At 44.1% G+C, this 27,275-nt stretch overlaps 1 protein-coding gene across 10 annotated transcripts in view; it reads left to right on the top strand.

Annotated features, from left to right (window-relative positions):
• LOC309714877 (uncharacterized protein) overlaps nt 1-27,275 on the top strand; it is a 114,684-nt gene that overhangs the window by 76,846 nt on the left and 10,563 nt on the right. For 8 of the 10 annotated variants that reach the window (XM_082547596.1, XM_082547601.1, XM_082547597.1 and 5 more), the window contains 4 exons: nt 23,298-24,259; nt 24,854-25,111; nt 26,303-26,477; nt 26,565-26,627. In XM_082547596.1, coding sequence (XP_082403722.1) covers nt 23,298-24,259; nt 24,854-25,111; nt 26,303-26,477; nt 26,565-26,627 — 1,458 coding nt within the window. Of the gene's footprint in view, nt 1-14,141; nt 15,774-23,297; nt 24,260-24,853; nt 25,112-26,302; nt 26,478-26,564; nt 26,628-27,275 lie in introns of those variants that run through there. The other 2 variants (XM_082547603.1, XM_082547602.1) reach the window with 2 other exon arrangements.

Genomic DNA, 27,275 nt, shown 5'->3' with positions numbered 1-27,275 from the left:
TTTCTAAAAGTCGCATTGAACCACATGAGAGTTCTGTGTGTGCTCAACAGCTGCTGAATGCAGATGAATGTAAAATAAATGTTTAAACAAAAGCATCTGAAAGCCTAAGATTCTCCTGGCAGGCAGACAGAATTCAGAGAGACTACGAGAAAAGAAAATGACAGGAGACTGACAGATGTAAGACAGAGCATGGTCCAGAAAGACAGGACATGGACAGAGGCAAGGAAAAAGATCGACAGGGAAGCAAATAGGTAAAGAAATACACGAGGTTTTGTCAGGAATACATTTATGGATGCAGAAAAGGAGATGTCCTAGAAAGAAAGGCAAATAAACAGTATGTATATAAACAGGTAAATGGGCAGATATGTAGACTGAGCCCCCGTGTGGTGTCACCCATGTCCAGCAAAAGGCAGACGATAAACTGACCCTAGTGTAACATCATATTTCATGAAATTCCACAGATTTGTAGCAAATAAGCAAATAATCTGTTTTGTCTTTTTTGGCTCCTTAAGCAAAAAGTCTACTTACCTTGTTAAAAAAAAAGTAGAAACTGTGGGGATAAATTTAAAGGTCTAAATGACAGGCAAATATTTCAGATCCAGAGAAATCCATTATTTGTAAGGATGCATACGGCGCTTCTGGGAAAAAATGCTTCTTAGAAAGACCTTTTCCTGAATCGTGACCATAACGATTTCTCCGTTCATCTAACATTTTAAACACAATAACGAGGGCTTTCATATTTGACATGCAATGAATCCAGCGAGTAGACAGGACAAGAAACAATAAGCCAGTCAGTGCTATGTATGGTACCAACACTTGTTAGCAGGAAAAAGGAGCAACCGTTTATATTGACAGGTGCTGTCACTATAGCTAAGACTGCTGTTTGTGTTTGGACTCCTTTGCTTCACAGCCCAGTCAGTCTGCTTGGACCGCTGCACGTTTCCCTTTTGATCCAGGTGGGATATGTTTCTCTCCGGGCCGTCCCTAACAGACGGAGCAAAGTCAAGTACAAAGAACCCTAAAAATCCTGTCAGATATCAGGCAAAGAGCATTCAGCACCAACACTGAAGCTGTTCTGGAGGCTAACCTTTAACCTTCAGTCAAGATCACCCTACTTATTAAAACAGGATCCTTTGATTGAAAAGATGCAACATTCCTGTAGCTTCTCCTGCCTTTATAAGATAACTCTTACACTGAGACGGGTGAGGAAGTGGCACTGTGCACGTCCTTCATCTTCATCCAGCAACAGGTTAAATAGTCCAGATCATTTAATACAACTTTGTTTAAACTTCATTAAATAGAAATGTGAAAAATAAATGGATACAAGCTTAAGTTGAAGACTTGTTAAGTTGTAACGAAGCATCATGCTAATTTGATACTTCAGTATTTCACTTCATCTTGATTTCCTCTCCTTGAAATGGTCACACAGACGTTTGCTAATCTTGAGTTACTTCTTAAAACTGGATTTTAAATGGAGGGAATGTAAGATGTCAATGAAAGTCATCGTTTTTTAAAGGTTTCATTGGCAGAAAGGTAGACATAGACAGACAGAGACACTGGCTCTGGGGGAGGGACAACAGGAAGCATAAGAACTGATCGGGCAGTTGCCATAAAGGTTGAGGATCAGGTATTGTTGTAGACAAAGCACTCAACAAAAACCAACACTGACGAGATGTTTTGATGGTATGGTTTTTGTCAGTTACAAAGACAGAATTATGACATTGCCTGTTGAATTGTTCCGTTGCTTTATTGGACAAGGTCTCCTTTTTGCTGCCATTTTGCCGAATTACCAACAAGAGCCTCAGGTCACCAGAGAACATTTTACAACGTTTGTCTGTGGAACAAACAAACAGAAAACACAACACAGTGCTTGATGTGAACTGTAAAAGCTCAGAAACAGTCAGAACCTTTTTCTGTATCCTAGCTATGCAGAAGAAGTAAACAGGGCAGCTTTTCTCCCACAATGGCATCAAAAATCAGTTTGGTTGACAGCATCAAGATGCACACATTCTGCATGTGCAAAGTTCCTGGCATCACACTGAGATGTTGAAGTCTTTCAGCTCTGACAGTTACCTGTGACCGTCAAAGGTACGAGGATAATCTTCCTACAGCCTGAAAGAGCGTGATGCTAAAGTAGCTGTTGCCTTTTTCACTTGTGACTGCCTGATTAGTGTCTGACTCTGACACAAACTAATCCAGACTGGAGGGCTGAGGTTAAAGTCAGGCTGGTTTTGACTAATGACACCAAACAACAGAAACAGCAGGCTAGCAAATCGAGCAAATCCACATCCAGTCAGTTTTCTTTCTATTTAATTTGTATCATAGCTTCCAAATGTGCCACAGTTCCCAGGCCTGTAACTTCTTATGATATCATGCTATCTAGGAATCCAGTGCCCTTTAAAGCAGATTACATGTATCTGTGAAAATCAAACCTTTGCTGTAGCCATAGTTTTTCCAAGTATGACAGCGTTTTAGATAAATTACACTTTGGAAGTTTGGTAAATAGCAGCTCGCTTTTTATTAAATTGACTGTTTTTCCTGTGTGGATGACAGAAAAACATTGTTTTACTGGTGTTGTGACTCTGGGCACAGTTTCCACACATTTCCACAGAATGCTCGTTCCACTTGATTTAAAGGATAAATATCCCCGTGCTAAAAACTTTGATATGTGGTGTATATGAATAAAAGCTCGTAACATCCAGCAGATAATATCTTTAGGCACGTTTATCAAAGAGAGGATGTTTATTAATGACCAACAAACTCCAGCAGTGATGTAGTAAGGAGTTAATTCACTGTTGGACGTCCTCGTCATTCATTAAGAATTATCTGTAATTTCTGAAGTGTATAAAAAACCAAAAACAGCACTGATAGGATGTTGGTGGTAAAGATACTCAAACTTGGGTTTTGATCCAACCTCCAGCTTTCTAGAAATCCACATTCTGTCCGTACATTTGCTACAGCCTCACATCATTTAAATGCCACGAATGCCGGAGAGATTCATCGGTTTTCAGCAGATTTTGAAAACTGGCTTCATGAGTAAATCGAGGATAACGTGACAGACGTGGCACTCCTTATTAATAATAACAAATTGGAATGTGACATTTTCCTGTCACTGTGTGTTCTGTGGATGTGTTCAGTCTCTCAGCGTCGTGGATCTGCATTGAGTTTGGTTAAAATCTGCACCGCTGTCCATCTAGGCTGAAGAGCTGCATCGCCTCTGGGTCCGTGTAGGCAGGAGGAGCAGGAAACTGCCTTTGGGTGTGCTGTAGATGTCTTAGGACATCTATATGAATATCTATCTATATGAATATACATATCTGAGAAAGCCAGAGGGAGTTACTGGATGTGGCTGAAACAGCCGAGGGCGTCGGATTCAGATTCTGCATTATGAATGACAACTTTACAGGGAGTGCAGAATTATTAGGCAAATGAGTATTTTGTCCACATCATCCTCTTCATGCATGTTGTCTTACTCCAAGCTGTATAGGCTCGAAAGCCTACTACCAATTAAGCATATTAGGTGATGTGCATCTCTGTAATGAGAAGGGGTGTGGTCTAATGACATCAACACCCTATATCAGGTGTGCATAATTATTAGGCAACGTCCTTTCCTTTGGCAAAATGGGTCAAAAGAAGGACTTGACAGGCTCAGAAAAGTCAAAAATAGTGAGATATCTTGCAGAGGGACGCAGCAGTCTCAAAATTGCAAAGCTTCTGAAGCGTGATCATCGAACAATCAAGCGTTTCATTCAAAATAGTCAACAGGGTCGCAAGAAGCGTGTGGAAAAACCAAGGCGCAAAATAACTGCCCATGAACTGAGAAAAGTCAAGCGTGCAGCTGCCAAGATGCCACTTGCCACCAGTTTGGCCATATTTCAGAGCTGCAACATCACTGGAGTGCCCAAAAGCACAAGGTGTGCAATACTCAGAGACATGGCCAAGGTAAGAAAGGCTGAAAGACGACCACCACTGAACAAGACACACAAGCTGAAACGTCAAGACTGGGCCAAGAAATATCTCAAGACTGGTTTTTCTAAGGTTTTATGGACTGATGAAATGAGAGTGAGTCTTGATGGGCCAGATGGATGGGCCCGTGGCTGGATTGGTAAAGGGCAGAGAGCTCCAGTCCGACTCAGACAACAGCAAGGTGGTGGAGTACTGGTTTGGGCTGGTATCATCAAAGATGAGCTTGTGGGGCCTTTTCGGGTTGAGGATGGAGTCAAGCTCAACTCCCAGTCCTACTGCCAGTTTCTGGAAGACACCTTCTTCAAGCAGTGGTACAGGAAGAAGTCTGCATCCTTCAAGAAAAACATGATTTCCATGCAGGACAATGCTCCATCACACGCGTCCAAGTACTCCACAGCGTGGCTGGCAAGAAAGGGTATAAAAGAAGAAAAACTAATGACATGGCCTCCTTGTTCACCTGATCTGAACCCCATTGAGAACCTGTGGTCCATCATCAAATGTGAGATTTACAAGGAGGGAAAACAGTAGGGCTGCTCGATTATGGCAAAAATGATAATCACGATTATTTTCACTGAAATTGAGATCACGATTATTTGACGATATTTATTTAACCCTTTAAGACCTACTATAGAACCAAGTCCGCCAGAGCTTATATTATTTTTTTTACATGCTGTAGTGCCATTTGTGGGAGCATTTCAAGTTGCTATACATCAATACAACTGTTATAGCCCATATTTTAATAATATGTATGCATTAAGTCCATAGTAATTACATAAATTGCAAAAAAGTGCAATAAACTACAAAAAAAATTGAAAATCGCTTTTGTTTTGTTTACATATATTTCTACTTGGAGAAATTTAAGAGGCTTATCCCTCAAAACTTTAAATACAATAAAGTTGCAAAAAATAGTTTCCCACCACAGGAAATTTATTTTGAGTGTCTTCATAGTTTTATTTTGGAGATACAGCAATTTTTATATATTGCAGGAAAAACAAAAAACAATCCTATGATGCAAATTTGCAAAGAAAACAGCATGTGCATCATTTCACTGTGGGAAGTGTTACGAACAGCTGATCGGATCACAAAGCGTGTTTCTGGAATATTATGTTTTTGTTCCTGCAAGCGCTTTTTATGCAATTTTTGCAAAGCTATATGTGGAACGAAACCGTGACCGAGGACAAGCTGATGGCATCAGATGTAAGTACAACTCCTCCGGTTTCATATGCAAAACAAATTATTGCGCTAGCTTACACGGTTCAGGTTCTACAGGGATTTAAAAATAGTTACGCAAAACGGAGCGTGCTGCTCTGACCGGCTTTAAAGGGTTAACAATGACTTTAAAAAAATAATATAAAATAGTGTGCAACACCACTGAAGTTTTTTTTTTAAACTCTCTTTTCAACCAACGGCAGTCACTCTCCAAATAACTTCTGCTTAGCTTTCCGAGCTTCCCTCGGGTCCTCTTAATCAGCGGTCTCCAACCTTTTTTGCCCCACGGACCGGTTTATGCCCGACAATATTTTCACGGACCGGCCTTTAAGGTGTCGCGGATAAATTAGGGAGGGGCTAATAATCGGCTCAGTCATTTTTAATGATCGTTGAAAGCCCAGATCGTAATCGTGATTAAAATTCGATTAATTGAGCAGCCCTAGAAAACAGTACACCTCTCTGAACAGTGTCTGGGAGGCTGTGGTTGCTGCTGCACGCAATGTTGATGGTGAACAGATCAAAACACTGACAGAATCCATGGATGGCAGGCTTTTGAGTGTCCTTGCAAAGAAAGGTGGCTATATTGGTCGCTGATTTGTTTTTGTTTTGTTTTTGAATGTCAGAAATGTATATTTGTGAATGTGGAGATGTTATATTGGTGTCACTGGTAAAACTAAATCATTGAAATGGGTATATATTTGTTTTTTGTTAAGTTGCCTAATAATTATGCACAGTAATAGTCACCTGCACACACAGATATCCCCCTAAAATAGCTCAAACTAAAAACAAACTAAAAACTACTTCCAAAAACATTCAGCTTTGATATTAATGAGTTTTTTGGGTTCATTGAGAACATGGTTGTTGTTCAATAATAAAATTATTCCTCAAAAATACAACTTGCCTAATAATTCTGCACTCCCTGTAGATCAGACACTTAGAGCTGCTTCATGAGTTGCAGGGCCGCTGGTTATGTTGGTACTTAATAAATAGGAATGAAACGCGATGTCTCTTATGTGCTGTTTAGGGACATTTTCAAAATTGTCCTTTTTTAGATCATTAAGTATTGAGACAAACTTTGAACAGTTACCTGAAGCGTACAGCCTGGTGTAACACGATGGGCTAATTTTAATACAGAAACCCTTTGACAGCTTTTATTAATCAAAGCTTTGCTGTTATATCAGCATCTTTACCACCAATAGTTTAGTATAATTTTTATTATTGGGAGCAGTGAAACATGGAGTAATGATTAGGATTGAGCTTGTACACTACCGGTATTATCTTTCATTTGAGACAGAATAGATTTTTCATGGACGTCTATGTCACAGTCCTTATTGGTTTCATGGAGCCAAAGTGATAAGTTCAAAAACAAAAACACCTCATTTAGGCATTGAACAAACTTCATACAGCACTGTCCTGTAGCTCATACTAATCCAGCTGTGCACAAGTATTATTACTTATTATGGACAGTTCAGGAGATGATGTGTACTTACAGTGATCAGTCAGCGCATTAAAACCAACATAGTGTGGCGGGGCGTGGTCTGCAGGGCGTGGTCTGCGGTGCCGCTGCAGGGGAGGCGGACGCACCTGAGCGGCATCCGTAATCACGCCTCGCCAGCGTAAAGAATGAGCCAGCTCCCGAATTGTTGTTGTCGTTGGAGTGTGTGGCTGTGAGCTGCAAAGCTGCAGCCGACTGTGTGTAAAATCAACAGGGTAATAATAAAAGAAGTATGCAGCAAAGCACGTACGTGTGGGCGGGTCTGTCGGGGATCATTTACACCCTGTTTCCACCAAAACAGCTTTGGTCTTTTCTGGCTTTGGCATAGGACGAGTGAGCGTCCCACACCAGAGATCCTTGATTAGAGTGGCATCTGTGGCATTTTCAGGTAGGCTAGCAGCTCCACCTTTCAGATTTTCAGTGCAGCTCTTGTATAATTTGGCACATCTCAGCCTTTTCTTTCTCTTCCCTGTCTTTAAGAATGGCTTCCTGACAGCCACTCCAGACCATTTCTGACTTCAGTGAACAGTAGATGGATGCATCCATGGATTTTGTTGATACTTTTAATCTGCTGTAGTTTTTTTAGGCCTGCACACATCCTGATATGTTATCTTTTTGGCTAATAGATCTCGTTTGTACTACTTTAGAGTCAGCTGATTAAATTGGAACAAACTGGAACCAATTGCTCTGAAACTGATCAGGTAAAAGCACTGAACTAAAATGAGTGAAAATTCATCAAATGTCCAAATAAACACTTTGAAAGAGCTTCAAAGAGTCTGGAGGACTATTACACTTTAAAAATTACAAAAGGGTTTGGCTCCTTTGGATGTGAGATTTAAAGGAATGAGGGGTGGCTCGATTCAGATTTTACCCAGTGTCACAAATAAGTCTTCACACTGTCGGTCACAGTTCTGAGAAGAAGAAGAAACGACTATAATCCCCTTAAACAGCGAAACAAAGGACATATTCCCATGTTTTCAGAGCAGTCGGATTTTGCCTGATGCCTGTGATTAATACCAAGACACTGACTGATCTGTTTAACCTGCAGCAACAGGCACAGAAGATTAGTGGAGTGGAGTTCCTTCCCCGTGGTTTCCAGAATATTAATAACGTCCCCCTCCTCGTGCAGACGCACTGTCTTTCACTGCCGTCATCCTCCCTCCATCAGCCCCTGGCTCACCACCATCACTACCAAACACTCCCCCAAACCATTTCTGCCCCAACCCCCCGCTTGGCTGGAGCCAGCAGGCTGATGAAGAAGCCAGTTGCTATAGAAACAAGAGTCAGTTGCTTTGGTGACTAATGTGAAGAAGGGCTACCGAGGAAACAATAGATGTTTAGTGAGAGTCTGGCTGTTGTGATGGGCTGGGAAGGAAATGCGATTGAGCTATAAATAAACTGGACTAAAGACTGTCTCCTTGCATCATCACCGTCTTCACCGACGCCCTGCTGAGATTATTCTCCTCTTCCTCATTATCTGTCATCATCATTCCATCTTTGTATTGCAGTCTGTCAGAGGGGAATTAGCTTACAGAAAATTCCTGGCATATTCAGGTGACTTGAATCCTGCTAATTTCACACAACAGCTCATGACTAACTTGCATAAAAAGCCATATGTAAAAAAACAAGGCTTTTTGCTTGGAAGTAAACTATATATTGTCAAAAGTGTTAGCTCATCTGCTTCAAATGCAAATTAACTTGAGTGACGGTCCATTCCCATCCAACCAAACATTTTTGACCATTTGTGAGATCAGACACCGATGTTGGACGAGGCGATGTTGGACGAGGCGATGTTGGACGAGGCGATGTCGGCGACCTTTCAGTTCAATGTTATTTACACAGCGCCAAATCACAGCAAGTCGCCTCAAGGTGCTTTATATTGTAAGGTAGAGCCTACAATAATAAATACAGAGGCAACCCCAACAATCACATGACCCCCTATGAGCAAGACCTTTGGTGACAGTGGGAGGGAAAAACCGGTCTCAGGGAGGGGCGGGGCCATCTGTTGCGACCGGTGGAGGAGCACTGTGCACCTCAGCATCTGCTGACCCCAGTCTGGGATTTTTATCTGGCCTACTGCTTCGTGGCAGAGTGGCTGTTGTTCCCAGTCACTTCCACTCTGTTATAATGCAACTAACACTTGACTGTGGAATATTTCCTAGTGAGGAAATTTCATGACTGGACTTGTTGCACACCTGGTATCCTATAAAGGTACCAGGCTTGAATTCACTGAGAGCCGCCCATTCATTCACAAATGTTGGTAGAAGCAGTCTGCATATGTAGGTGCTTGGTTTTATACCTGTGGCCATGGGCGTGATTGGAACAGGCAATACAGTGTATCTGTCATCCACCATGCTACCTGCTAATGTGTCTTTTTTGTAATCACTCCTTAAAGAGTAACTCCATGGTTCAGCCAATGACACTAAAGGGGAGACGTTGCATTAAAATAACAAGAAGAGCTTCCAGCTGAAGTGTCGGCATTAGGAGGGAAAACGTACCTCATATGTGACTGGACAGGTGTTAAACGTGAAAAACAGATATATTCAGTGATACTTTGTACCACCTTTCTCTCTGTGGGGTTTCTGTTGCTTCGAAACCTATTTCTACAGAAAAGTTTCATCACTTTTTATCCAGCTTTTAATTTCCTGGTACATCCGCAGCAGACCAGCCTGTGTTAATGTCTGTAATCATCAGATACTGCTACAACACGGAGAACTTCCAACGTCTGATGTCTAAACACCTGCTGGAGTAGATATATGATTTTAGGTTGCCACTGGTTACCAGGCTTCTAGTCCTCTATATGGCCTGAGGGGACAAACGTAAGAGTTGTGCAAGGAAGCAGAACACAAGTGCCGAATGACAGAAACAATATCCTGAATCATACCTCCTGCATGTAGGGCTGTTCGATACAACGATATATATCAGCTGACGATATAAAAACGTCTATCGTTTCATTTTACGCTGTCGTTTGTTTCGTGGTGTCGCAAAATAAACTGTTTACGGGAATATTTGTTCATGTTCTGATGGTCACTGTAGTGGCTACATTAATTTATTAAAGTTCTCTCTTTCTCTTATATTTAATAAAACCACACTACGGATGGACAAGCGCTTGTTTTTATGCGTTGTCGTTAGCAACAACGACGGTAAAACCACCGCCTGTCCGCTTGTTCCACATAAACCTTTCACAATAAAGCTCAAGATCCTGTTGAGACTTTTCAAAATAAACTGAATCACGTGAAAGATGCAGATTATTTACGGATGAGAAGTAAAAATGAGCCGCCAGGTGCTAAAAAATAAACCTTAGAACAGGTTAGAACAGGCTTTTCCCCGCAGCACGCCGTGTAATAAATACTCACAAAGAAAACAGCGTACGTTACAACTTATGTCTAAAAATGTATCGTTTCATGCATCGGCTAAAACACTCGACTCCGGGTAAAGGACGCCCAGCTGGAAACACTTCACGCAAGTCGAAATTCACAGAATTTACAGAAAATGTTTGTGATTTATATCGTTATCAGGACGATAGATGTCTTATATCGGGATATGAGATTTTGGTCGTATCGCACAGCCCTACCTGCATGTATAACTTACTGCTGCGTCTTCAGGTGCAAAGCTTTGTTACGAAACTGAGTTGATCCTGTTTTCTGTTGGTCATTTTTATTTTTGCAATGAAACAACGCCCACATGCCGTCTGGCTTGCTGCTGGTAAATTTATTAAACTAGAATGTTTGGATCATCCAACTTTTCTTATGTTTTCAACTAAAAATGTGAGAAGTTTGACCTTTTAACCTGCTTAAGGCCTCATCAGCTAAGCTTCTAGCTAGCACCGCTCTGAGGCTGTTGTCCAGTGTTGACAGATTTGTGGTGCAGATCCAATACTGGTACCATAGTCACAGCAAGAGGACTGTAAGGCACATTGGGATGTTTGCACGTATATGCAGAAAATCTTGAATTGGTGTTTTATTGATCAATCAAAGCTGTTTTCTGTCACTTTCAGTCTGCGTCACTAAAGCCATTCAAACATGCCACTGAGCTGTTTTCCTGGCCACAGCTTTTGTCCTGTCTGTATGCCATCCTAGTGGCCTGCACGGGTTATTAGGCACAGCCTCTCTGTCACCCAGTGGGATTATATAACACTGTATAGTGAGTGTGTCTGCGTATCTTTGTCAGCCAACCAGTCAGACAGGGTGAGGTCATCAGTTTGTTGGTGTGTGTGTGTCGTTGTCCCCATGGGACTCTGGCATCAGTTTTGTACTTCAAGAGGCAAGCAGGCAGGGAGAGAAGAATTGTGCCCAAAGCAAACATGACACATGTGATGCACAGAGGCAGTGACGGTCCGTCAGCCTCGAGCAAGTCTGCCTACCTGCCAAGCACGTCTACCTGCCTGTCTGTCTTATTTTCCAGGTGCGATGTGGAAAAGGCGACAGAGGCGCCGACTGTGGTGACATTTTGCGATGCAGAAACAGAGGCAGGCTGTGTCTGACGTTCCCGTAACGCGACGGAGGTCGTTGGCATTCTGGTGGAGACGTGCTTTCTCGGTTTGGCGGCAGGCTGCTTTTTAATGGAGGAGCCATTTTAGTTAATTGACGGGTAGACTGAAGGAAGGAGGCAAACTCGGATCGCTTGTGATCCCATTAACCACATAATGCGTCAGACATACGCTAGACAAACAGGGCAGGAGAGGGGCTGCAGTTGGAAGGCATTCTGGTATCTCTTTATTATTGACCGATCCCCTGAAGTGACCAGAAGTCACAATGAATTGAGTTCTCGCCCTGGGTAGACTCATGCATGATGTAACCTCCTAAGCAATGAAAGGATACGTCAGTCATTGCAGTATTCAAGCATATTTATGCATTTGGCGATGAAACGAATAAAAATCATGCGTCATAAACGATGTATTTGAACTAAAACTGCTAACTAACGAGGAAGGTGTAGCTCAATGCTGCCCACACTCCTCTGAACTCTGGTTTTTCCTCTGTGTTTCCTCTGCTTTTGTGCTGGTAAGGTTTAGTTTTTCATTGAAGGAGGAAGGTCTGCATACCTCTCTGTTCCACATGCCAGCTTGGCACGAATCCTTTTTCCAGTGAGTGGAAACAAAGCTCTCATTCATTTACTGTTTTATGAAGCGGCGCTTCCTCTGGCTATGGAACTATTTGCAGTTGTGCTTTTGTTTAGTAAACCATTGCAGCTCCATCATTTCACTTAATCCTCTCTATTGTTGTGAGACCCACTTGAAGCGGAACATTCAGAGATGACACTGAGTAGCTGATCGTTAAAGTCACGTTGTTTTAGATGCACTGCCCTCCCAGAAACACCGGGAGGACTGCATTGTTGTACCATCCATTAAGCTAACAGGCAGCTGGTCACAAACTGAGGCAGAGGTGCTTCTTCTTGGCTGGTCGATGGTAAATGCATTGGTTCTTAAATAGCTCTTTTCTGCTCTATCTGAGCGCTGTGCTCAGTATCCTTTCCACATTTCCTTTTCCTCTGTGTTGTTTTCCTTCACTTTTCCAATTCTGATTCCCTTTTCCTGCTCTTGTCTGTCTGCATACTCCTCATCTTCAGCCCTGCCACCTCGCTCTGTCCCCGTGTGCCTGTCTGCTTGTTATAAATCATGGTTTCCTGCTGACACTCAGCCCTCAGTCCAAACCGGCAGCCGCGGGAATGAGTGTAACCGCCGGCTGTTTTGACTGGCACTGGACACACACATATCAAACTAAAACCATCACACTCTCCCTCCAGTCCACCGTTACTTTTGCACCACATTGTGACCTTTACCTCAGATTATCTGTTTACGCACGATAAACTTCATTGTTTTGTCAGGCGATACTAAATAAAGGCGTGCTACCAAAAAAGGCCTAGAGACAAAAACGCTGAAGGGAGCACCGTCTTTGTCACCTGCCGTCTTGTTTTGATCCATGAAGCTGTGGGACATGTTTCAGAGGGATCTATTTATCCAGCACAGGCCGGATTCTTCTGTAGCTGAGGACAGATTTGTGCTATTTTGGATGTTCTTGACATTTTGCTGTGAAGTTGTCACTGTACTGTAAAATAAAACGATAAATGTGATGAATCCTGTCCATTTGTTCAGCCCCAACAGCTCCAGTAACACTGTGCCACGTTTAGTGGAAATTGCAGTTTTTGTGCGATGATGATGATGAAGCGAAATGGAGCTGAAAGTGTTTGCGTGCGAGAAGCCAACGCTTACAGGCTCGACTGTTTGTGCGCGTTAGCCTGAAAGTGTGTAACTGTATTTGCATGGCATGTCTGTCTTTAATGACTCCTACATCTGCTGTGACACAAAGCTTACACGGAAGAATGCACTTTTTCTGCAAGTGTGTGTAAAATCATCTTTTTAGAGGGTTGAAAATCTACATGCTTAATGACATGTGACGCGCACGCACATGTGTGTGTGTGTGTGTGTGTGTGTGTGTGTGTGTGTGTGTGTGTGTGTGTGTGTGTGTGTGTGTGTGTGTGTGTGTGTGTGTGTGTGTGTGTGTGTGTGTGTGTGAGGGATAGAAGTGTGGGAGCAGATACACTGTGACAGCCGTGAAGGCCTCTGTACCACAGGCTCGCCTCTCCATCCTGACTCATTTCCCATCTCCTCTTCTTTCACACTGAGCTCAGAGTTGCGATATGCTTGCGCTTATTTCACGCACACACATGCTTGGATAGCTTCCCGCACACATTCTCACACGTTTTTGTTCCTTTAGCTCTTCTGTTGTCACTATCTTACAACTTTCTAATTTTATCCCCCTGCAACTCTTCAAGAACCGTGTGCTTGTTTGTTACCAGGAGGGTTTCACAGCTCAGCCGCAGGGACTGAAAATAGACCCCAAACTTTACATGGATGCTGTCTGCTGAGAGACGTGAGGGGATTTGAACAGGTCATACAGATGGACACTCATTAATAGCAGTGCTCTAGAGAAGTGTGTGTGTGTTCCTGTCTAGCTATCTTTGTGAGGACCGAAACCTGCCTTCTACTATACTTGTGAGAACCAGCAGTCACGTGTGAGGACACAACACGGTCCTCACTAGTTTGATGGCTCAAAATGTGGTTTTAGTGTCAGGGTTACAATTAGGTTAGGGTTAGACATTCATTTTTAAGGGCTATGGTAAGGGGCTAGGGAAACCATTATGTCAATGAGGGTCCTCACTAAGAAGAACGGGTGTGTGTGTGTGTGTGTGTGTGTGTGTGTGTGTGTGTGTGTGTGTGTGTGTACACGTTGTACTTTTTGCCAAGAGACAGAATAACAGAGAGGGGTCTAGAGGGGGAAAAGAGTGAAAAAGAAAAGTAGATGGGAGGGGGCTTACTCACTCCACCACAGTGGGCGGGTTCCGGGAGCTGGCTATAGCCAATTGACTTCCACAACTGGGTCACATGACAGCTCCAATAATGAGTGAGAGAACCAGAGAGAGAGAGAGGGAGCAGGGGAGAGAGCGGCACATCCAGTTCAGCCTCAGTGTGTGTTTGACTTCAGTGTGGAGACACACAGACACACACCTGGAGTTGCAGAGCGCAAAACGGCAACAGCACAAGACAACAAAGGAAAGAGAGCGAGACAGGCGGAGTGGTAGAGATTACCTCTTAGACACCTGAGACAGCTGCAGGCTTGGAAACAAAGAAAGGGGAGAGAATAGAGAGACAGCATGTCTTCTCTCTCTGATCAGCAGCCTGGCTCTCCTTTCTCAGAGTACAGTGAGCTGTGCAAGGTGCCGTCCCTGTCGCCCAGCGTGCCAGCTCAGAGCTGGGATTGGCAGCACCCCACAGCCAAGGACACCGGTACCCCGAGGGGCTTGGTGGTAGGCGACAGACCTATGGCTTCAGACGGACTCACAGATGAAGACAAGCTTTGCTTCTTTGAGCGTCCAGACAGAGGTGGCATGGACGCAGAGCTGAAGGTGCCGGTCAGAGTTGGGGGCATGTCGGGAAGCACTTCGATGGGCAATGCTTCCCTGGGCAGTGCAGGGGACAGCCCGGACAGCCCTCTTTCCTCCTCGCCATCCCCCTCCCCAGCCTCCCCAGGAAGAATGCCCTCTGCCATGGGATCTGGTGGCAGGGTCCCTCTACCACCAGTTCCTGGATCTCCAGCCAGGTGTATGGAGCTGCCATCGCCTACTAGTGCAGTGCCTCCCCACTCAGTGGGAGCCTCATTGACAGAGGCTTCTCCAGTAGATGGAGACTCTCCATCCGAACACTGGAACAGCTCATGTTTTGCCGAATCAAGCACAAAAGTTGCCATGCCCCAGGTGGCCCCCAACTACTGCGTCATAGGAGTAGTCAGTGACAACCACTTGGAGAGGGCGGATGAGAATGTGGCTGGAGCCGGTGTAGCCTCGGGAGCTCAACAGCTGTCAAAGGGCTCCTCAGTGGACAACAGTGAGGAGGAGATGGAAGAAGAGGAGGAGGAGGAGTTGGCGCCCTGTTTTATTGGGCGAGCTGAGCAGCAGAGGAAGGCCATGAGGCGAGCAATGTCTGAATGTTCCCACCTGTCGGTACCCACCAGTCTACAGCTCCCTGATAAATACCCCTGTGGCGACGAGGCAGGGCTGGACCAGGTGGCGTCACCTTTAAGCGGTCTTCGTCGCTCACCGCACTCCATGAAACGCTCGCTAACTGTTGCCGAAGATCAGCCCCCTCCCCCCACGCTCTCAGCAGCTGGTGCCACACATATCGACCTACGGCAATCCCCACCCGAACCCCGCCTCTGCCTCTCCCCATTTCCTCCTTTGAGGGATGGCAGCGCTGGCTTCCCACTCTCTCCATTAGAAGCCCCAGTGGAGGGTTTTGGGATGGAGAAAGAGGCAGGGGGCATTGTGCTTCCAGTGCCTCTCAGTCCCAAGGGGTTCAGCAGCTTGAACGCTGGATCTGCTGAAGCTCTAAGCTCACACAGTGATGAGAAAGCTGCTAATTCTAACAAGACTGTAGAGTTTGATGGGAGTAAAGAGGATGCTGAACTGAACACTGGTGCAGATTTAACCTTTAGAGTTGGAAACATATCAACAAAGGCACAGGACATTGATGACGATGATGACCTTGACACTGGTGTCTATAGCAGCCTCTGCCTGAACTCCAGCACTAACCCCTTCATGACAGTGGATGGTAGGTGGACACCAGTCTTGTCTTTTAATACCAGTTTTAAAAGACCAGTGGCAGATCTGTCAAATGAGGAAACTTAGTTCTGTTAAACTGGTGCTATGTTAATACAGTGTCATGGATGTAAACGTCTAATATATAGCTATGTAGGTTTTTATGGCTATCTGTTCATTGTTGTCATTTTCAAAGAGGTAAAGTATGCATGGCTGGAGAATGCAGCAGCTGAAATGGAGAGTAGAAAACAAGCAAGAAAATTAGCAGGTTGACATCTTGATTAAGTTGTCTTCTGTCAGACTGCCGTGAATCAGACAGCATGGCTTCCTTGAATGTTACTGTAGTAGAAGGATCTGAGCTCGTGAATGGCTCCGGGGGAAGCTGCCGAGCCAGACGAATAGGGAGAGTGCCAGACGGGAAAGAGATGGGGAGCAACAAAAGAGAACGAAAAGCTGAGAAAAGTCGACAGCAGTGGGAGCAGCTACCCCTCGCACCCCACATGGGCTCATTAAAATTCCACGATGGTAGCATCTGTCTGGTTGTGTTGGTCTAGCACACAGTGTGTATTTTAGCTACAATTGTTGTGCGTGGAGTGAGTGAAGAAAACAAATGAGTGTGTCCGTGCTTGAAACAACAGGTATGGAGCTTTGAATTTCCCCCGTCTGGCTACCTGTACGTGTAAGTGGATGTGCTCGTGCTAATGCAGCACAATGAGCTTGCAGGGAGAGGTTGTGTAGCAGCGTTCCCTCCGGCTGACACTGGGATTCGGGGTCGGGATATAGCACAGCTTGTTAAAACTGATGGTTGTTCTGTCTTTGTCCAGACTCATTTCCTCTCGTTCTCTGTGCTTCCATCACGCTCTCCATCTCGTTCTAGTGCTTTCTCCTCTGTTCCTGTTACTTTGAATGCTCATTAGATTCCCGGTGAGGGCCGGCACAGCCAAGATGGCTGAAAGCGGGTCACCGTCATATCCAAAGATGACCGTCACCAAAACGGGGTCACAAACTTTGAAACTTGGACCATCAGGGTGGGGCGTTTAACAAGTCTCTCCTTTGCTTTGTCTGCTTTTTCTCTCTGTGGCTTCTTCTGCTCTCTGCTGCTGCTGGCCCAGAGAGTGGCAGAGGCTTCCAGCCAGGCCAATGTAGGCCAGTAATGTTTATTTCTCTGCACCCCCTGAAGTCCAGAGTCATTTAGCTACAGGTTGTGTGTTGTATGCATCTGTTTGTTTTGGTTTACCAAGGTCATGGAGATATCTAAACTTAGAAAAATCGCTTTACTTTCAAAGATTCTTTTTGTTTTTTGTGATACTGTATTTCAGGGAAGTGCATGAATCTCTATTGTATTAACCACAAATCTGCATTGAGCTGCAGCTTGGTCATAGCTCCATCTCTCTGGAGGGGTCATCGGGGTGACGATGAGCAGATTTCATACAGAAAAAGATGAAAGGGGGTTGGGAAAGGGAACAGGCAACAAGGCAAAATGCATGGTGACAGTGATACAAACGAGTGAGTACAGCCCTGACGAAGAGCAGGAAGTGAAGGATTTAGACAGTAAGGTCTGGGATGTGAGTATGGGGAAGGAATTTAAAAAGAAGAAAGATTTGTTTTTTGATCCGCTTGTGGCAGAAATATGGCCCCAAGCATCGAGCAAATGGTTCCATGGAGTCTCCAGTGCAACTCGACCCGATCATGTTAAAAGCATGGCGCTGAAAGCATTTACAGGAAAAGCACGTCTTTGATAACACAGACTCACACCCCTCCCCCAGAGATCAGATAGTGCAGCTTTTATTATGTCATTTTTATTAGTAGTTGTTATTGTTGCTGCTTTTGGACAACCTCAGAAGCTTAGTGTGCAAAGAAACTGAGCTCAGTCTTACAGCATCTCAGTTCGGAAAATCAATCATGCAGTTCAAAATACATAACTACGATTTTAACTTGAACCAATTAGTGGTGCTAAGTGCTGGAGGCGCAAACATGGCCACATTTATATATACGGTTGCATTGAACATTACAATTCAATTTTATTTATACAGCACCAAATCACAGCAACGCCTCAAGGTGCTTTATATTGTGAGGTAGACCCTACAATAATACATACAGAGAAAAACCCAACAAGCACTTTGGCGACAGTGGGAAGGAAAAACTCCCTTTTAACAGGAAGAAACCTCCAGCAGAACCAGGCTCAGGGAGGGGCGGGGCCATCTGCTGCCACCGGTTGGGGTGGTTGTTACATAATGATGTCAGCTGGCAGTGAGCTAAAAGCTCTGAATGATGTCAGTGAGAGTACAGAAGCCCCTCCTACTTCCTGTTCAAATGTTCTTTTGTAAGGGGCATCCAATCTGGAGAAAGCTGTCGCAACTCAGTCAAAACACAAACATTGTATCCACATTTAGTATAATTTTTTTCTTTTACCAGGATAAAAAAGAAACGACAACAAAGAAACCCGTTTTCACATTTAGTAATACCGTCGTGACCGTAGTGTTGTTGCTACCATGTGCTTTTTGTTTAGTTTGGTTATTTTACCCCTGCTTTTAATGTCAGTGACCCAGACCTCGATGCAATAACTGAAGAAGGAAGTAATCTAAGATTTTCAAATTAATACCCCCATATGGAAAATATATATATAAAAATCTTATAAAGTTTGTATCTGTCTTGCGTGAAACTTATATGAAAAGCACACAAGAGTGAAAACAGATATAAGATCCCTAGAAAAATGATATAAATGAAACTTGTATGTTTTGGATGAGCCTTCTATGATTCACTATATGAAGCAAGCTAAAGCTGATGCAAGTCTTTCACAAGCTTTTTCTGTTTCTTTTCCATATGGGCCAGGAGGCTGGGGGTAGCACAGGTGGCCACCAGCATTTATTTATTTATTTATTGTTAAATGAGGCAGTAGTAACGATATTTAGACCAGAGGATGGAGTGCTAAATTCTTTATTAGCATTAGCATTGACTCCACTTTCACAGGTGGTGGTTAGAGGAACTGCAGTTGTTCCTCTTCCGTGTCATATTTGCATATACAAGCAAACTTTTGTATGCCATAAGAAATGATTTCAAACAGGTCCTTGACTGCAAGTGACAGGATGTGAGAGCAACCTCATTTATGCCAACAGTTAACCTACGCTAACGTAACACGCAGCGGTTATGCCGCAAGCCTGTAAAGGAGTTAAAGCCAAGTGCACACAGTGTTCATTGATTAAGTGGTGTTAGCCTGGACTCTTGTGAGGCCCAAATGTTGCAGAGTAACACAGAGGACAGTAAATCACAAAGTCTGTTTTCTGTGCTGCTACAACTCCACAGTGTGTTTTCTACCAAAAGGCCGAACACAACACTAAAACCATTGTTGACGATCTCTCAGCCACTGAGCTTGTGCTGAGTAGTGAGGTGGAGCGGGGAGTTTTAATGAGGTGGCATCTGAAAGAGCTGATTTACATAATCCACTTGAGGAGCAAAAGGACGGCTTTACACATTAATCCTGAATCGTTTATTAATGGCTGAAGCCTCGGTTATTAACACAATTTCATCTTGAGCGATTCATTGGCTAAAGATTGATTACAGAGTGTAAAATCGAAAGCGTCTTATCTTTAACATCTGAAGGTAAGAAACCTTCATGAACCTTCATGAACCTTCATGAACCTTCATGAACCGTGCATGTTAGGTCAGTATCCAAAGTCCAAAGAGCCCGGTGGAAATTTTCCCAGTAAGGCAATTTGTGCATAAAAATGCAGAGAAATCCCAGTTATTGCTTTCCACGTGTCAGACGTTTCTGTTTTTACTCTTCTCTTTGAAATTCAGACACTGACTCGTTTTAAGAGACTGGAGTGGGCATATTTTATCATATTAATAAGGCCAGAGGAAAAAGGTTTGAGTCGAGTCAGTTCCTTTCAGGAGAGTCTAAGCTTAACGGCTCTTAATGAGCTGTAAGTGTTATCATTATGTTAATGAAACCTTCAGATAAATTGGCTCACTGCACCCAGATGCTCATTGTTCTGTTGTCCTGAGCCGTGGTTCATACACTTGCAACAACCTGCTAATAAAGCAGGTTGTTGCAAGTCGGGGCCGTGCAACGTAGGAAAAACTCACTGTTCTACTGCAGGAGCAGGGCCTGATACACAATGCAGCGTCCTACCATACAGCACGCATCGGTGAAACAAGAACAGCAGTTAAAGGAGCCAAAATGGCCGCCCCGTTACCGTTGTTTTTTTTGTTTTGGTTTGTTTTTCCTCATTTTTCAGGTCAGTTCAGTTTTATCGAGCTAAATCACAACAACAGTCTGCGTGAGCAGAGAAAAGAACGAGAACACTTCGGGTACTGAAGTAGACTGAAATCCTACAACCATGCTTTCCTGTGCCCTGTCAGCACCTCTGTCTGTGCCTACAGTCATTTGTATCCAGCAGTGTTCTGTCTGCTGTGCCGACAACAGTGAAATAGTGACTAACTATGGCACAATCAGCAGAAATAAATGAAATCGACTGAGGCCTCCTGTGGGAGAGTCTCACACAGTGGGCTGTGGGAGCGTGGGCTGGGAGTCACCTCCTGCTGGCTGATTAAATGAAGCCATTTTCACCACAGCTGTGAGACGGATCACATTTCTGCTCTAATTAGGGGCTCGGGTTGATCTCCTGAGTTGCTCGTTGTTTGCTGTATAGAAAATAGACTTTGGTTTGTTCTTCTCTTGTTATCATAGCTCAGCTTTCAGTTGTGTATAATCACCTCTTTATGTTCACTGGCTCTGCTGTGTGCAGTCCCAGGCCTGAGTAGTTGCGTGTCGTGTGAACTTTCCCTGTCAGTCTGTTCACCCCAAAGCTGAACAGCCTGTGTTTGTTGAGTGCACTATGTGTCCTTAATTTAAGTCCGTATTTTGGGGTTTTCCCTTTTTTTGAGGAGACTATTTTGCTTTTCCGGCACCAAAACTCTTTCTTGGACTCCACTAGATTACATCGCCTAGCTTTGCATGATTCCCAGGCTACGTCCACACGTACCCGGGTATTTTTGAAAACGCAGATTTTTCTATGCGTTCGCACCTTTCGTCCACACGTAAACGGCGTTTTTGGTCACTGAAAACGGAGATTTTTAAAAACTCCGGGCAGGGTGGAGATTTTCTAAAACTCCATTTTTGCATTTACGTGTGGACGAGAAAACGGAGAAAACGCAGAAAACGCAGCGTCAAAGGTGTGCGCCTTTTTTGACGTCACACTGTGCGCCACGTTATTGTTTCGGTGAAATGAATTTCTACAATACTGTTAATTCTACTCTCTGCAGTGTTTAAATGCTTACATATACACACAGTTACTGTCCCTCCACACATACGACTCGGTTCTGCTTCTATGCCCCAGCTTTGTTTACTTTTTCCCACCGAGGCTTCTAGACTTCTGATTGGCCAACATTTCTGCACGGTTAGGAATCTAGCGCCACCTGCTGCTTTGGCATGTTCATAGCAGCGTTTTCCTTCATTTCTGCCTTTACGTGTGGACGGGATTATTTTTTAAAACGGAAAATCTCCGTTTTCAAAAGTACCCGTGTACGTGTGGACGTAGCCCCAGTTTAATATATTCCTTATGTTTCCTTTCCTGGGTGTCAGTGCAGCCTCGTTTCATCCTGTCTGAAACAAGCTCCTCCCCCTGTAAGCCCATCGTCTCTGTAGGCCAACCGTCTGCCGCTTGGCTGTCCCATAAAATCCCACTGGTGACCTTACTCTGTGCCAGCTCCTGTCCTGTCAGAGATAGACACAGATCAGGCCTAGTCCCACCACACTCAGGTCTCTACATGCTGACAAATGAGCTACTTATGGCTCCTGAATAATCAAGATGACTCATTATCTCCCCATTAGCCTAAATGATGTGACATTTCTTCATGAATTGCCTATAAAACACAAGCGCGCTCCATCTGACAACCATCTGTGGCTGAAATTCAGTCACAATGGCTTCAGCATGACGGCTGCTCTTTATGCTGCTCATGGATGACTGTGGCCTGTTAAAGGATTAATGCATTTACATGAGAAAACACATTTTATATCAAGCTTCATTCCTTTCTGGTGTCAACACTGATTGTGAGCATATAAAATAATAATGAAACAGTCATTTTGTGAGTACAGGGCACTGATATAATATGCAATATTCTTTAATGGATCGTGACGTCTGCACAGCATCGCTTCTGTCCTCCACAGGAGGTTGGAGGGCAGGACTGAATCAGTTATGTCATGTTCATTTCATAAATGTGGACATGAAGGGATCCAGCTCCTTAGCTGGGACACAGAGTGAGCGGCTCTGATGGGACTCGGTTCACCCCACTGTTGGGTCATCATCACTGGAGGACAAATGATGCACATGTTTCATTGTAGCGAGTGAGCGTGAGGGAAAGCAGCATCTCCAGATCTGCAGTCTGCTCCACGTTCACAAGTTCAGTTTGAAAGTTTTCAGTTCATAAGTTTTCCTGTTGCCTTTAAATTTTGGCTGGGGTTAATTTTGTCTGTCGAACGCTTAAACAAAAATAACATATCAAACAAACAGACCTAAGATTTAGTTTTTTAACCAAACCAAAGAGATCTGTCTTTAAAACAAAAACCAAACAGCTTCCGTTTATGAACCTTTTCAAAATGTTCATTTGCTGGTGGTGGACTGTGAAGGACTGGCACAACAGGTGGGAAGGTGTAAAACTGGAAATTCTACATATATTAGCTTTTTGAAAAAGTCACTTCCCAATGAAAATTCCCTTTAAAGGTGAATCCACTGGAAGCTGATAGGAGGGAAACGCAGGACAGGTTGAATAAGCTGACACAATGATAGTCGGGGAGCACAGAGCAGAGTAACAGACGAGACAATCACAAGGGCAGGAAAAGAGCAAAGACAGGAAGTGAAACAGAATGCACAATTAAAGGTTACTGTCAAAATAAAACAGGAAGTTACTATAACCCGTGAAACACACATAAACAGACAGGGAAGCTCAAGACGGAGAAATACAGAGAGACTGAAAAACCAACTACAGAGTGCTTCAAAAATCTAAACCCGTGAATGAGTTTGTTTTTACTGCTCAGTGAAGTCGGTTTTCAGATGCATGTTTGCTTCTCTTTTCATGTTTTGTTCATAAGCACAGTAACTTCCTCACCAGTGAACTTAAAAGCTGGAGTTCAGTTTTTATTTTAACTTGTGTAAGAGGCTCACTTCCCTCAGAGCTTGTGTCGTGGAATCAAATCACATATTTTTGTGCTTTCGTCCAGTTTGTCCAGTAAAAGTAAACCAGCACGAAAGTTAAAAACAGATTTCTTTTGTTCTACAGTATTTACTGTGATCTCTGTGTTGGTGTGGCCGGAGGATTCAGTGAGAAGCTGCAGCTTTGAACCAACAGCAGAGATGTTTGTTGGTTCTCTTTATGCGCTGTGGACAGATTTACATGAGCCTGAAGTCTGTGGTGAATTCCTGGTTTCTGTCCTGAGCCGGAGCTTGTTCTTGTGGGACTGCGTAACTGTCTGAATGAACTCTGCTATTATTGACTCTCATTTTATTAAAAAAAACATTTTTGTCATTTTTCTTTTCAGTAAAATCAGAAATGACAGAGAAGAAGGAGGAGAAGAAGGAGGAGAAGAAGGTGGAGAAGAAGGAGGAGAAGAAGGAGGAGAGTGTGAAGAAGGTGGACCTGTTTGACCCTGTGGATAAAGTCGAGCAGAAGAGTGTAAAGGTTGAGTTCACGAGCAGTGAGAGTCCGGTTAAGGTGGAGGAAGAGGGAGAAAAAGACAAAATGAAGGAGGCAGAGAAACGGGAAGAGAAGGTGGATAGAAATCAAAAGGAGGCAGAAAATCTGATAGAAAAGGTGGATGAAAAACAAAGGGAGCCTGAAAAAGAGATGGAAACAGAGAAAGTGCCGCCTGTGCAACAAAAGCCCGAGAAAGAGGATGAAGTGAAAGCAGAAGAATTGTCAGACAAATCAGAGATAAATAAAGCAGAGAAGACAGAGAAAGAAGAAAAAGTGGAGGCTACAGAAAAGCTGGAGGCTGACGTCGAGAAAGCACAGAATGTGGGCAAAATCGCACAAAATGACAAGTCCAAAGTGTCCAAAGTGGAGGACAAAGCAGAGAACAAGACCACAGAGAAGCCCGAGATCACAGAAATGAAGGACGGCAAAGAGCAGCACATCAACAAAGTGGAAAAGACCCCAGAGCAACAGCCGACATCCGTCAAGCTCGAGACCAGCTGTGACCAGACAGAGAAGAAGGCCGACACGGAGACAAAGGCGACAGCGGAGCTGGAAGACGCCAAGACAGAAAAGGCTGACGCAGGCGAGGCCAAGAAGACGGAGAAAGACGGTGAGGCGGTGAAGCCGTCTGAGAAGCCGGTGGAAAAAACAACACAGAAGGAAGAGAAGCCGGACAAAACCCAGGAAGACAAAAAGACGGTTGAGAAGAAAGACGAGAAGAAGGACAAGGCGAAGAAACCTACCAAACCCTCAGCCAATGGAAGCATTTCAACACCAAGCAAAGAGCTGGCAGACAGGAAGACCAAGGTAGGGATCAGTGGAAGGTGTAAGAGTGAAGTGTTGCTTTGACGTATGCTTAGGATCATTCTGATAAAACACTGTTTTAGTATCACAGCGAGGGTAACGCCCCACTCAGGGTGGAATTTCAAATGTAATACCCAAATGTTGGCTACAGTAATGCGGTAACAAGTCGAAATGATAGCAGTGTACGATTTCACGGCAGTTTGCATCTTACATCATAAATCATCCAAACTGCTAATAAATATCAGGCTGAATACGGACATGATGGCTGAAAGCATTTGAGACGTGCAGCGTGGGAGCGGACAGGATGGCATGAGCGCATTTTAAAAACCGAGCGTGCATGCTGCCTAAGCGTCTGTCCTGGTTGTGTTTGTTTACTGCCTTGAAGCGACAGAGTAAATGCTAAGTGTTAGTTGTTTTTGTTTTCTGTTTTTTTGTTCTCACTTTTTGTGACTTTGTGATGTAATTGCTGCTTGTGCTGCTTGACCCTGCTCCTGTTACCACCCATTTTTGTTAATTTTATCCATTTTCCTTGGTTTCCTTGGTTTTACCCTCCATCCATCATCCATCCATCTCCTGCGTGTCGGTCCTGCATCGCAGCCTGCTGCCGGGGCAACCAAACCAAGCGCAGCTGCCAAAATGCGCCCGAGCACTGCAGGTGCTGCTGGTCCTGCTCCAGGCCTGACTAAGCGTCCCGTATCCTCTGTCGCCACCTCCACCCCCCACACTACAGACAAAAAAACAACCACAGCTAAAGCACCTTCCACAACAGCTGCAGGGTCTAAGCGACCCTCCACCACTTCTGCCAGCCGCCTCACATCATCCTCCACCAGCACGACACGTGAGCTTAAACCCAAGGTAAGTTTTAGCTAACAGGAAGCGGTCAGCGGCAGCAGCCTGCTCAGTTACACAGAGCTGCACGATTGACGTCATCACAATGAGTCCTTCTTATGTTTTGAAGTGATTTCATTAAACCTCATCCACATCGATCAGGACAACAGATTTCTTACTTCTTTGGCTTTTTCTAACTAAAGTTAGGATCAGCGGAGTTTCTAACAACCGTCTGTTTCCCCCGTGGTCATGAATCTTTGCCATCTGGTCTGTTTGCGTGCACAGGCTCACAGAGACGGTGAAAATGTAAATGCATGTAAAGTTTGTGAGCTGGAAATGCAGGAAAAAGCCAAGAGGGTTAAACACGCTGAAACATTTAGCTGTGCCTCTCGTTTGAATGAACAGGAGTGTGTTACTGTAGCCGTGTGTGTTATATGAAAATGTGTTGAATTCAGACAAACACACGAGTGGTTTTTATAATAACTATGCAGATATTGGTTTTTATCCACCGCAGGAGCTGCAAACATGCAGTTATAAGAATTAGTTTGTCTGTATATGGAACTGATATTATGTCAGGACGAAGCTGTTTGTTCATAGGGGCTCATATGATTGTTGGCCTTTTGTATTATTGTAGGGTCTTTACCTTACAATATAAAGCACCTCGGGTCAAATGTTGTTGTGAGTTGGCAATAAAATAGAATAAAAAGTTCCATTTATTAATTGGCTTGTCCACTTTAATGCCTTGTTCCCCAAAAAGAGCAGTCAACCTTCTGTCAGCCTCTTCTGCTGAGCTCCTTAAAGGTAAACACTGTTGCACCAACAACATATTAACAGCCCTGATGGAGCTGCAGGGGTGCAGGGTGACTCATGTTGCAGGACGGCTCGGCTGAATGTGAAGGTTAGCCTGCTCTGAGGGTTACAAGAGGCAAACACGCTGCTGAGTGAAATGTGTAACCATCGTTGAGGGCTTTGGGTCCATATCTTCCGCCAATTGGGGCAAAATCTTTGACCTGAATATCTCAGTGAGGCCAGCGAACATTTGCTGGACTGATCACAACATCCAGGCACACTGAAGATGCTTTGTGACCTAATTTGCTGCTGCCTGTTTTGTTGATTTGATATCCCTCCGCAGATGCTTGCCCATATTCATTCGTTTCTTCTCTCTCTTCCTGGATGACATATTACCTCGCCCAGATTTATTTTTCTCTTTCTTTTCAGACAACAACAGAGAAGCGCCCCCTAGTGACAAAGTCCAGCACTGCTGCCTCAAATCAAACAGGTTCAGCCAGCAGAAACACGTCTGCTGCCACAGCAGCCAGTAAAACCACTGCACCAGTGCGCACGGCAGGATCTGCTCGCACCACTACCACTGCTGCAGCCAGAAAGCCTCTGGGTATGTGTGTGGCTTTCTTTACACTCGGTTTATTTATTGTGTTGATAAATTACACGACTGACAAAGGTTTAAACATTTTCTTTTTAGCCTCTAAGACAGACAGCAAACCAGGAGAGGAGAAGAAACCCAGCGCCCCGAGGACTTCGACAGGTAGAAACCACTACAGTGTCCGACCTTATTAGACTTTGACTTTGTCGTTAGTACGAGCAGAGCAGTTTCATTAGGCCTCGCTCAGAGTATTAGTTATATTCTCTCGGGCTGGCTCAGACGCCTGTGTGTAGTCTCTTTATTTTCCTTTGTTAGTACATGTGTAAGCACATGTTTGTGGCTCGGTCATTCTAAGACTTGCAGATAATACATTTAATAATAATAATACAGTTTATTTATAGGCACATTTAAAGACCCTCAAGGTCACCTTACATTAGTGCAACAAACAAAAGAAGGTAAAAAATAGACTAAGACAGAGTCACAATGAAGTGCATGCAGTTAGAACTGTTGGAGAAAATAAAGCATGAGGACTCAGGTGTGATGGGGTTGAGCAGAACTATCCGTGGCCACACTTATATATACAGTATGGGTGCAGTGAGAGTCTGCCTGTGCCACCCTAGAGCTACCGAGTCTTCTGACACGTGGCACAGACGAGTAAAACACGCCCACTAATCAGCTGAGTGCAGCGAGTACGGGCTCGGGTTCTGTTTGGGTTACAGCACTGCTTTAACTCTTTATGGCACAGATTCAACAAGGTTCAGCTGGAAACGCTCCTCAGAGGGCTTTGTCCTTTTTTAGATGACAGCATCA

The sequence above is a fragment of the Aulonocara stuartgranti genome (assembly GCF_965226115.1).
Source record: "Aulonocara stuartgranti genome assembly, chromosome: 9".
Taxonomy (NCBI): Eukaryota; Metazoa; Chordata; class Actinopteri; order Cichliformes; family Cichlidae; genus Aulonocara; species Aulonocara stuartgranti.
This window is presented reverse-complemented; position numbering and strand designations above follow the sequence as displayed.